General features: G+C 34.8%; 1 protein-coding gene across 1 annotated transcript; it reads left to right on the plus strand.

Annotated features, from left to right (window-relative positions):
* Nucleotides 1-460: 460 nt before the first annotated feature.
* Nucleotides 461-6,694, plus strand: PARP1 (poly(ADP-ribose) polymerase 2). Its single transcript, XM_079071109.1, has 20 exons — nt 461-736; nt 1,749-1,798; nt 1,897-2,110; nt 2,210-2,396; nt 2,521-2,818; nt 3,070-3,265; nt 3,354-3,515; nt 3,597-3,657; nt 3,739-3,802; nt 3,952-4,203; nt 4,286-4,520; nt 4,607-4,722; nt 4,805-4,881; nt 4,983-5,140; nt 5,228-5,419; nt 5,513-5,621; nt 5,719-5,801; nt 5,938-6,075; nt 6,155-6,337; nt 6,469-6,694. The coding sequence occupies exons 1-20, from the start codon at nt 593-595 to the stop codon at nt 6,514-6,516; spliced, it is 2,967 nt and encodes a 988-aa protein (XP_078927235.1). The 5' UTR covers nt 461-592; the 3' UTR covers nt 6,517-6,694.
* Nucleotides 6,695-12,762: the final 6,068 nt, after the last annotated feature.

The following is a 12,762-nucleotide window of genomic DNA, read 5'->3' on the forward strand; positions in this document are numbered from 1 at the left end:
ACTTCCTCTTTTAGCATCTTAACATTGAATTTCTGATTCTCAAGAACTTCCCTGGTGAAATGACTACCAATCCATCTATAATTAACAATTGACTCTAACTTAAAATTTCTTGCACAATTATGGTCATTGATAAGGAACTTGATTTGGAATGAGTGCTCTTCACTCATCCATCACATCTAGAGCCTAAATGTGCATTCACCATCACAACATTTAACCAATAACCTTTTACTGTCATTTTTTTCAAAGTAAAACTGATACCCATTTGCTAATCCAAAAAGTTTTATGGACTTTTGTTGTGGTACCGTAAAGAAAAATAAACTCTTTCTAAAAAACAAATCTTTTTAAATTAACAATCGCAAAGAAACCCTTATTGCTTTTTTTGAATAGAATGTGTTATAGTTTTGACCTAAAAAACTATAAATCCAATTAAAAAAAAAGAAAAAGAAAACAACAATGATCACACGGGTGCGTCGCTCGAAAGGGTATGTTTTCTTTTTGGCGAAAAGCACATTTCATTGATTAGTGCCACTGTCGTTGTTCGTTTGTTCCTACGAGCGAGGGTAGGAAGACACAGTGAAGGAAAAGAGGGAAAATGGCGACTCCCCCGAAGCCATGGAAAGCTGAATATGCAAAATCGGGAAGATCTTCATGTAAAACCTGCAAGACTCCTATTGCCCAAGAAAAACTCCGTCTTGGCAAAATGGTTCAAGCCACTCAATTCGACGGTTTCATGCCCGTAATCACTCCTCCTCACCTCGTTTCCCATAAAAAAACTTCCTAATACTCTCCTACCGTTTCTTGCTTAATCTTTTCCATATTTTAGATTTCTTGATTTTTATTGTTTCAAATGTCTAATGGTAAATGTGGTTGTTTCAATATAGGCTTGTTCAGGTTCTGTTATTTTAGGGCTTTTCTTCTCTTCGAAATATTAGCCAAGTTCTTGTCCGTTTCAAGAAACTTCACTTCGATTTTCATGTCAAACCTAAACTTGATATGAAGTTTCTAAAGTCAACATCAACATTGTTCCATGAGTGACATTTGTTATAAAGTTGAATACCACTTAGCAGTTTATCTTCAAAGTATTATATTTATAAGTAATGAAGTTGCCCTTTTTACATCCAAAGTCAAAGTGTAACTTGATCTTCCCATTTAGGTTTTTTGATTTCCTCTGGTTCAAAGTGTAATGGTAATTTTTTTTTCTTCCTATATTGTTACTACAGTCTTGTACGTCCTGCTATTTCGGGGTTTGCTTCTCTTTGCAATAATGACAAATGTGCACCTGATATCAATTTTTCAGTAAAGTTAACATCAACATTGTTCCATGAGGGACACTTCTTATAAAATTGAATACCATTTAACAATTTGTGGTCAAATATATTTAATCCAAAGAAAATAAATAACCCTCTTGATGACCAAGTGCAACTAATTGAATGGAGTGCAGCTAATTACTTTTTGCCAAACAATCGTATCTGATATTGAGTTTAAACGCACATTAAAATCTTGAACATCTAATGATTACTTATCATGCACAAAATACAATGGTTAGATATGTTATTCACTGTTTTAGTAGTGTTGTAGGGCTCTTTTAAGGTGTATCCAACTATGTGAGTTTCTTTTCACCCCTTTTGCTGTTATTCTATTAAAAACAATCACTTTGTTGGTTTTGCAAGATGGGTCCATCATATACACATGTAATCTTTTATAAAGTATTGTAAAAAAATGCTTAATTATGTATGTCTCTTGAACAGATGTGGAATCATGCTACTTGCATATTAAAGAAGGCGAAACAAATAAAATCGTACGTGTTGTCATCGTTTTTTCCAAGATAAATACTTTCTTGAACGTATTTTTCTAAATTTTAAAACAAGTATTTTCACATTTTGGTTGTATTTCTAGTTGTGATGATGTGGAAGGCATTGAAACACTTCGTTGGGAAGATCAACAGAAGATAAGACAGTATGTTGAAGGTGGTGGCATTGGGTCCCAATCCCAATCCCAAAGTTCATCTGCTCCTCCTCCTCCTCCTGATGTTACAAAATGCACAATTGAAGCTTCAAAAACTGCTCGTGCTACTTGTAAAATATGCAATGAAAAGATCATGACAGGAGAGGTGGGTTATGGGTACTTGTTTTTACCTCAGAATGAACTAATGATAACCGAATTTCTTTATGGTTATAAAAGTTTCTTTTTTAATTTTTTTTATGGGTAGGTTCGTATATCTAGTAAGCCAGAAGGTCAAGGTGCTAGAGGCTTAGCATGGCATCATGCTAAATGTTTCATGGACTCTTCTCCAAATACTCAACTTGAAAAAATGGTTGGGTGGGAAAGCCTATCAGATTCTGATAAGTCAACCGTTCTTTCAATGGTCAAGAAGGAGGTTTCAGCCACCAAAAAAGGTAGTGTCAGATTTTTACAAATTGCAATCAATGGCAACATACTTTCACTTCATTTCTATTTTCTAATTTGGTAAAGTCGAATGTTCTTATGCTCTTGTATGACTATCTACACTTGTTCTTTAAGGAAAAGGTGAAGTGAAGGAGGAGAAAGAGACTGTAAAAGGTGGCTCTAAACGTAAAGGAGCCGTTGACCGTGATCAAAAGTCAAAGATAGCCAAGACTGAAGATGACCCTTTGACACCAAAAACATCAAAAAGCAGCAACAATTTAGTGGATCATAGTCTACTAGAGGCCCAAACAAAAGAATTATGGGCTCTTAAAGATGATCTTAAAAAACATGTAACAACTTCAGAGATGCGTGAAATGCTGGAAGCTAATAATCAAGATTCATCTGGACCAGAACATGAACTGCGTGACCGCTGGTAAATTCTTTTCATTTCAACTTTTTTTTTAGCTATCAAAAACAATAAAGTTTAAAACTTTTCTTTTGTGGCCCAAATCTTTAATGCAAATAACCTATCTAATTGTTTTTATGATTAAAACCCATGTATTATCTTGCATGGTTTTGGTCAGTGACATTGGTATCTTGAAGTATAACAAATCTTTTCAGTGGATGCAGTAGAATAACAAGTTTATGACTTTTTGAATGTTTTTTTTCATTTACTTTGATCAGTGCTGATGGGATGCTTTTTGGAGCACTTGAGAATTGTGCACTTTGTTCTGGGCATCTTCACTATTCTGGAGGTATGTACAAATGCAGAGGGTTTCTAACCGAATGGAGCAAGTGTGCTTACTCCACTTCAGAGCCTGAACGTTTCAAAGGAAAGTGGAACATTCCGGAAGAAACAGACAATAAGTATCTGTTGAAGGTAAGTTTAGTAAGCATGTCAACTGCAACACTTTGTTATATTTCACAGACGAATTCTAACACCATTTATCTTGATTGATGATGTTCAGTGGTTCAAGACACAAAAGGTGAAAAAACCTGTTCGGATAATGCCTCCACCTTCAGCTAGCACTCCTGGAAAATCAGCTGGTAATGGGTCGACTCAGTCAGCCCACAGTGAGAAATTAGGGGATCTAAAAGTTTGTATTTTGGGTGTTCCATCTAAAACTATGGTACTATTTTAGATACATTTTTTTTCTTTTTTCATAAGATGTTTTAAAGCACACGACTTTCTAATGAGTGCTACCTTGAAGGATGAGTGGAAAACAAAAATCGAGAGTGTGGGTGGAGAACTTCATGCAAAAATCAAGAAAGGTGTGTGTTTCTTGCATAAAGATTAGAAAAAGAAGATATATTTTTTTTCTCTTTATTGAATGTTCATGGCTAACATGACAGACACAAGCTGCTTGGTGGTAAGTGGAGTACCGGATAATCTGAATGCTGAGATAAAGAAAGCAAGGTAGTACTTTGTTTCACATCACATAGTTTTGTCATTAAAATTACTATTATACCCTTCATGTGTAGTTTAATCATCGAAAGGTTACGAGAAGAAAAAAAGGTAGTTTTGTCAGTTTTATTCTTGAATCTGTGTTGGTTTGAGCTTGACAGGAGGATGAAAGTACCTATAGTAAGGGAAGATTATCTGGTTGACTGCTTTTCAAAACAGAAGAAACTTCGTTTTGATTTGTATAAAATTGAAGCCACTGAAGAGTCAAAAAGCATGGTGACTGTAAAAGTCAAAGGACGAAGTGCAGTCCATGAAGCATCTGGTTTGCAAGATTCTGGGCATATTTTGGAGCATGGAAAAAGCATTTATAACACAACTTTGAGCTTATCTGACTTATCAACTGGCATCAACAGGTGTTTCTTACAAAATACGTGTATTCTTTATGTATAAATCATCCTTTTCACTCGTGTTCTTATACGAGTTTTCTGCATGAAGTTATTATATCCTCCAGATCATTGAAGAAGATAAAGGGTCAGGCTGTTATGTGTTCCGGAAGTGGGGTCGAGTTGGCAATGAAAAAATTGGAGGAAATAAGTTGGAAGAATTGAGTAAGTCTGATGCAATTCAAGAATTTAAACGATTGTTTCTTGAAAAGACTGGGAATTCATGGGAGGCGTGGGAACAGAAGAAACTTCAGAAGCAACCCGGACGATTCTACCCCTTGGAAATTGTATTTTCAATCTTGTCCCTGTTTACTTTCGTTGTAGTCTTTTGATTTAAAAGATTCTCATAGTTCTCGAATGCTTGATCTTGCAGGATTATGGGGTGAATAAAGATTCACATCAGAAGAACAAAATTAAAGATGCTAAAAGCCAACTTGCTCCTGCTTTAGAGGAGTTGATGAAGATGTTGTTTAATGTGGAAACATACAAGTTAATACGATTTCTATCTTCATTTTTTAGTCTATATGCTTAAAAAAAGGAATATTTTTTTTATAAATATTGGACTTTGCAGAGCTGCAATGATGGAGTTTGAGATTAACATGGCGGAGATGCCACTTGGGAAGCTTAGCAAAAGTAATATCCAGAAAGGTAAGGAAAATTGCTAATGAATTTCAGTATGATGTCATTATACTTCTCACATCTTTTCTGTATTAATTTTACAAGAAAAAATATGTTTGTTCTTCTTGAAGGTTTTGAAGTACTGACAGAGCTTCAGAATCTGTTGAAAGAGGCAGCTGATAACCCTCTAAAAGAAAGCTTGATTGTTGATGCCAGCAACCGATTTTTCACAGTCATTCCTTCTGTTCATCCACATGTAATCAAGGATGAGGATGACTTCAAATTAAAGGTACTGGTGACTATTTGTTTATATTTTTAAGAATTCATTGATCTGTTAGGATCAATATGATGACATTCATTCTTGTTATATTGGTAGGTCAAAATGTTGGAAGCACTTCAGGATATTGAAATAGCTTCAAGGCTAGTAGGGTTTGATGTGGACAATGATGATTCACTCGATGATAAATATAAAAAGCTTCAATGTGAAATGGTCCCACTCCCTCATGATAGTGAAGATTATCAGTTAGTTGAGAAGTATCTCCAAACTACACACGCCCCTACACACACGGTGTGTCTTTTTTTGACTTGCAGTTTCTTGGGCTTTTTTGTCTTTGGACATTATACTGAAAGGCTGGCCTTGTTTGTACTTCGTAAATTGTAGGATTGGGCACTTGAACTGGAAGAAGTTTTCACAGTTGAAAGACAAGGGGAGTTTGATAAGTTTGTTCCATATAAAAATAAACTCAAGAACAAGATGCTCCTTTGGCATGGTATCGTAGCTTCAAACCTTTTCTTTTTAATTTCATCTATCATGCAAGATGAGAAGGGCATTAATGTCTTTTGCATGAAATCTATTGTTCTTAATAGGTTCTCGTTTGACAAACTATGTTGGTATTTTAAGCCAAGGATTGCGAATAGCTCCCCCTGAAGCTCCTGCAACCGGCTACATGGTCCCTCTCTCTCTCTCTCTCTCTCTCTCTCTCTCTCTCTGTGTATATATATATATATATATATATATATATATATATATATATATATATTAATCTATATATTGATGAAGAAAGTAATTTTTTTCTATGTTTGTAGTTTGGAAAAGGGATTTATTTTGCTGATTTGGTGAGCAAAAGTGCTCAATATTGTTTTACTGACAAGAAAAATCCGGTGGGCTTAATGCTATTAAGTGAAGTTGCTTTGGGAGAGATGTATGAGCTTAAGAAGGCCAAGGTCAGTTATACTTATTATATGTGTAATAATTGTTGTGTTTTAGTAATTAACTTATTTATTTGTCCTTTTATATGTATAGTATATGGACAAACCTCCAAAAGGGAAGGACTCGACTAAAGGACTTGGGAAGAAGATCCCTAATGAGTCTGAACACATTAAGTGGAAGGATGATGTTGTTGTGCCATGTGGAAAGCCGATATCATCAAATGTTAAGGCATCCGAGTTGACGTATAATGAGTACATCGTCTACAACACCGATCAAGTAAGTTTATCTTACACACATAAGACATAACACCTTTTATTCATGAAATGGAGTGTCAAATTGTGCACAATTCACAAATCAAGATTTATTAGCAGTTATAAATTATGGTATTTTTTTTTTTTTTTTTACAGGTTAAGCTGCAGTTCTTGCTGAAGGTACGGTTTCGTCACAAGAGGTAAGAAAGAAAAACACAATGTACAAAAGACATGAATGCCCTCTCCTGTAATTGCTTAAGCATCTCTTTTTGGGGTTTGTTTGGAGATGTTAAGCAAGCAAACACTCTTGAAAACTGAGTGATTTCTAAGCTAAACATGTTGTACTGTGTTTGGTTAATGAGAATTATTACCGTTTAGGCCATGTTTGTGTTTGTTACGCAAGACAGGTCAATAACATGTGTTTGACCTGCATCACATCAGACTAATATCAAATGGGACCAAAACTACAATTTTATATCATACAAAAAAAGTGGAATAATCTTTCGTTTGTGCAAAAGACGTGAATGCCCTTCTCATCTTCATTATAAAAAATAGCCCTAGAAACAAGGCCATAAATTCCAGTTATTCGGATCCACGTGTTCATATTTTTTAAATCCATGGATGGGAAGATATAAATGTTATGTTCGTTTGTTCAAGCTGACGAACACAAAGACACTAAAATTTCAGTGTAGATGTTTTGAATTCATTATCTTTTTGAATTTTGAATTTTGAATTTTGATGATGGGTGGGTGATAGTTGACTAACGTCATGCACGTACTAGAAGATTATTGTTGTTGCCATTCGTGCTGGAAAACAATGGGCTCGCTAAATATTTTAGCTTTCAAGTCGGTGATAAAGTAGCGTTGGTTGTTTGGATATGAACCAACGTAATGAAAACATTGACGACCTTACACGTGTCCCAAAGAAAACAACATAGTTACATCATCATGTATAGTAATTTGACTGTATTTTTAGTAAAGTATAAACAGTAACTCTGGTAATTCAACTTTATATATATGAAATAACAACGATGGCATCTTTTGAGCTTGCTCATGAAACAAACGCACATCGGGCTATTAGGTGATGGCATCTTATAGACTACAATTTCTTTTCAGAGTGGCTGAAGTTTCATATATTAAACCTACACGCTAGAAAATGGAGAAACAATTAAGCATAAATACTTAGGACTGAATGACCCCGTTGACTGCGAGTTTACAGTTTCTACTAACGAACCAATCGAACAAAAACTCCACGTTCTTCTGCCACCCATACTAACTAAAAAGATCAACCAATTCCGTGCAAGCAGGTTGAACAAATCAGACACAATTAGGGCTGGAAACGAACCGAACAAACACGAACAAAGGCTTGTTTATGTTCGTTCGTTTAAGTTAGCCGAACAATCGAACGAACACGAACGGATAAACGAACGGAGTTTTCTTGTTCATGTTCGTTCGTTTAACAAATTGTCTTGTTCATGTTCGTTCGTTTATGTTCGTGAACATGCTAAACGAACATAAACGAACATAGATAAACAAACACAATTGAACATATATGAACATAAACGAACTATAATATAGTAATGTAATAAAAAAAACAATTGAAAATATATGAACATAAAAAAACTTAAACGAACGAGTATAAACGAACGTAAATGACAACATAAACGAACGTTCACAAACGTAAATGAACGAACGAGAACATTGTTCATGTTCGTTCGTTTAACTAAACGAACGAGAATTTGTGTTCATGTTCGTTCATTTATTAAATAAACGAACTTCCTGCCGAACAGTTCACGAACGATTCGCCGAACGTTCAGTTCGTTTACAGGCCTAGACACAATAGAAGGAACATCAACACTTCTATACACAAGGTTCACTCTAGTCGACACTCAGTTCATTCTAATTCTCAAAGTAGCAAAATTAATTTTTTTTTTGGAACAAAAAGATTTTATCTACTTCTGTTATTGGTAAGGTCATCCGAGCTATCCAAATAATAAAAATCCACTTAGATATCAATTATATGGACTAATTTTCAATTTTGAATTAAAGAAGTGATAAATACATTATGAAATCCGAATTTAGAATCTGTACGGTGATCTTAAGTAGACGACAACCATGAGTAGGGATGAACAGTGGAACTGGGTACCTACTTTCGGAACCAAAACCGTCTCGGAACCGCCTTAAGCGGTTTCGGTTCTGGTTCTTATTTTTACGGAACCGCTACCCGTGGGATACCCACCGACACACACACGCACACACACACACATACATTCATATCACAATCACATACTTTATATGGTATCTTGAATAACATTATTTAAAATTTTAGAATTTTGAGTAATTTGTTTCGAACCTTTAAAGGTTTTAAGAAATATGCACACATTTTTTCATCATGTTATTCAAGCTACTAATATTTTCTAATCCTAATTTTATACGTAGCGAATTACATATTAATGTTATCGATAACTTCTTGTAAGTTTATAATAGATATACTTTTATAAGTTTTAAAAATTTAACAAATTTAACGAACCGGGTACCCGGTATTGTAACCGCTACTCGCAGGTTCTGGTTCCAATATTTTAGGAACCGAACGAATACCTGCCTACGTTCATCCCTAGCCATGAGCCTGTGATACACTTTAAAAGGATCTTCTTGGTATAGTAATTTCTATCTTACGTTACAATATATTTTATTATTTTAGCCTTCCAAATAAACCAAGAAACCCTAGCAAAATAAGGTTCTTATCATTTGGAAGTAATAAAGTTTTCAAAGTCAAAGGACCTGACCATGTTTCTTTCTTGTACATCCCTAAATATGGGGAAAAAGACCAAAATCTAAAAACGAGTCAAATTTGTAATGTAGTGTTAATTAACGTAATAATCACCCACTAATAAACCGACAGACACGTGTCAGTGACAATACGACAAGCAGCACCCGTGCCAGGTGCGGCGGCGTTCGGCGGAAAAATGTTTCTTTAAGCACCCTTTCAATATAACCAAAGTACAAATGGACCCCAGTCTTTTTCTCTTACTAATCGCTCATAAAAGTTGACCTTTTACAAATACTATTAAATGAATAGGATAAATATATATTGTTATTATGCTTTTATGATATTTAGTGTATATTTTATAAAGAAAATCTATGGTATATGCTTAGACGGTCATTGGATGCACTAAAAGTATGGTTATATGTATTTGAAATGTAATATTTGGTTTTGGATTCTTTAATAAATTTGATCTAAAATACTATTATTTTTATTTTTAATTTTAAGGTTAAAATGATAATACGTAATAAGTTGTTGCCAAATTGACTCTTTGAGGTAATGTAAATTATGTATTTAATTTATATTATTTAACAATTTTTCTGCATAAAATCCATATATTAATTATATGATTTTGATTCTGTAAAGTTTTAATGATATATCATTTTAAAACATATTTTGAAACACCAACTAGATTTTGATAGCCATGTTAACAAAGAGTGTGTATTATTTTAGTTTTATTTATTATTCAATTATCTTATATAGGCATGATTTGATAAGCAAAAAAGAAACAACTTAAGATAAACAAAGTCTATCATCTTATACATAATTTATACAAAATTGTAAATATGGTCTCGGTAATTTAAAAAATTCCGAGGTTGAAGCTTTACTTACAATGATGGTCTTTATGGTTTCAATATCTTGAATAACCGGTCTATTTAGTCTAACTTCGTTAGAAATCATACACCAAGTCTGAATGAAGTGACCAAAATACTTTTTATTCTATCTTTTCAGTTATTTCATCATTTTATAACCTACTCGACATCAAAGTTGTAACACCCGTTTTTCTTGAATTTATCAGATGAAGATTTGGGGGTTTTAAAGATTTGAAGAAAACCTTATGTCACGATGTGGTGAGTTGATAACCACAATGTAGCCATGAGGTTTAAATGAAGAGCGTGCCCGATGGGCACCATGATGTGGCAACATAATGGCCACGACGTGTAGGCTGTTGCAACCCAAACCCATGAAGTTTAGGGTTTCCTCCATATTTAAGGACCTTAACTCTAGGTTTAGGTCATTCTTTTCAACCTCCAACCTGATAACTCGAAAACCCTAACCCTATTTGAGTGTTCTTCATGTGTATGAGGTGTTCTTGAAGTTTTAAGCCTTGGAATACATCTTGGGAGAAGAATGTGGTGTGCTTGTTGGTTGAAAAAGTGTATTTACTTCGGATCTTGCATCTCCTGCATATTGTGGAGCTTTGGACGGTATAAATGTAACATACACGTTTTGAAATCGTGTTTTAAGTAAATAATATTATGAAATATTATGTGGTATTGAGTATTGAGTTCTAACAGATAGTTTTTACTAGAAATGAAGTAAAACTATGTTTAGAATCACTCGGAAAATATTGGAAGTCTTATGAGATTCCAATTAAAAGTTAAAATATCAAAATTTAACAAAAATATAAAATTTGAAATAAGTAAAATTTTATTATTCAAAGTTGTAGATAATTTCATTAGAAGCATTTAGGCGAAAACCTCATCGAAATCCGAGTTATAACGAAGAAGTTATGACCAATCGAAGATCCGCGACAAAACCGGCACGACACTGAATGATGTAAAAAGTGATTTTTTGATAAACTACTTTTTAGCCTTAGTAATCTAAATGAAAGTCGTAGTATTTGTTAAACCGAGAATTTCCATAAAAAGAACGTCCAAATCTGACTTCGTATGAGGAAGTTATGATTTTTCTAAGTTTCGGAATAGCAGTAGACAGCTAAAAACTCGAAATAAAGATCAAGTGATTTTTTAGCCGACGCAACCTAAACGAGAATCGAAGGTCTCGTCAATAGTAGTACAACGGTAAAAAGACAGACGAAAACGGACGTCGGATGAAGAAGTTATGAATTTTTAACGGACTTTTCCTGTCCCGGCATCCTAAAAATATAATAATAAAAATAAAGTCAAAATTAGCCGACGGAGTCTAAACGAAAGTTGTAGAGCATAATTTCACCTACGCGTGCATATAAAGAACGTCAAAAACAGAGCCCGTATGCGAAAGTTATGAATTTTAGAAGTTCGGGGCACAATTTCCGAGAAACCTCGCATGGATAAGGTCCGATCTCGGTGAGTCACCCGCCCCGTGTACGATCAGATGACGAGTCCGAAGTGTGGTCCGGTAGAAATCCGACGCGTGTCGCATACGTGGCGTGTCCGAAGCGAGCCACGTCTCGCCTGCGAGCTTCCGACGTGCGTCCTACCCCTCGCATCTGCTGCCGCGTGGAGCCCTCTCAACCGCTGATCTTCGGTCTCGCACCCTATAAAAGGGGGGGGGGGTTAGGAGACCTCCCGGGTAATTTTGGAAAATTCTCATCTTTCACCCCTAAATTCATATTTTTACCATTCCAACTTCCCCCGAAGCCTCGGGATCATACCCAACACCCGAAACACGTTCTGAAGTGCCCGAAGAGCCCGAGAAATTTATCTTTTCGGTTTGAAGCTCACCCTCGTAAGGCCCGGTTTTCAAGAAAACTCCTGGTTTTCATCAAAGAAAGCTAATTATAGTAACGAAGTGCTGCACAAATTACTATTTTAACCCCCGATTAATTCACGGTGAGTTCAATATATAGGAACAATTGTATGTTATGTGTTATATGTACTATGTGCTTTTCCGTGTTATCATCTCGTGTTATTATTTCTGCTATCTATGATAGCAAAGCTATACCTTTGACTATGTGATCAGTGAAAGGACTTAGATTCACGGTGGTACTGGTATGTAGCCTCTGGCCATGTAGAGCTTGTCTCGTAAGAGAATGACTTCTATTCTATGGTATTGGCAGAAGGTCAGATAGGGCTGAAAGCCTGAATTCTACCAAAATGTTAATCAGAAAGTGTATGTCTTCTGTGCCATTTGGGCTGAAGCTTTATTGATGTATATCAAGTATAGAAATTGTTATGTCTCATTGATTGTATATCTTTGAATCAATTTTCATTGATTGATATGGAAAGTTTGTCACATGATTCACATATGCCTTTGTTGTTCCTTGTTCCTCTTTGCTTCTGCCATATTGAAGTATATATATATGGCATAACGTTATATTGTATCTATTATTGAACTCACTAAGCGTCACCGCTTACCCCTCTCAATGTTTAACAATTGCAGGCAATAAGCAACCAGTATAGTTATATACTGATAGAAGATTTTGAATAGTTTGAAACTATTGTATTTAGTAATCATGTATGTATAAAAGTATAGTATCCTGGGTAGTTGTGTAATATATAACACTTTGTAATAGTCGGTTTGTATCCAGTCTTATGTAAACAAGTTATCAATGTAAATTTTTTTTATGAATATGCAAGTAGCATGTTTTGGAGTAACAATTGTCAAATATGAAAGTATGGGTCTTTCAATAAAACTTCCACCTTTATCATTCTTGTTTCTCCTTTCATGCTTTGAGGTCATTTG

This window comes from Lactuca virosa, chromosome 9 (assembly GCF_052849685.1).
Source record: "Lactuca virosa cultivar CGN04683 chromosome 9, Lactuca_virosa_CGN04683_v6, whole genome shotgun sequence".
In the NCBI taxonomy this organism is placed as follows: Eukaryota; Viridiplantae; Streptophyta; class Magnoliopsida; order Asterales; family Asteraceae; genus Lactuca; species Lactuca virosa.

Bases quoted from the DNA above. Each gene is read 5' to 3' on its own strand.
- PARP1 (XM_079071109.1), top strand. From the start codon at position 593: ATGGCGACTCCCCCGAAGCCATGGAAAGCTGAATATGCAAAATCGGGA. The intron at 1,799-1,896 runs GTACGTGTTGTC...TTGTATTTCTAG, and splicing joins AAGGCGAAACAAATAAAATC to TTGTGATGATGTGGAAGGCA. The intron at 2,819-3,069 runs GTAAATTCTTTT...TACTTTGATCAG, and splicing joins CATGAACTGCGTGACCGCTG to TGCTGATGGGATGCTTTTTG.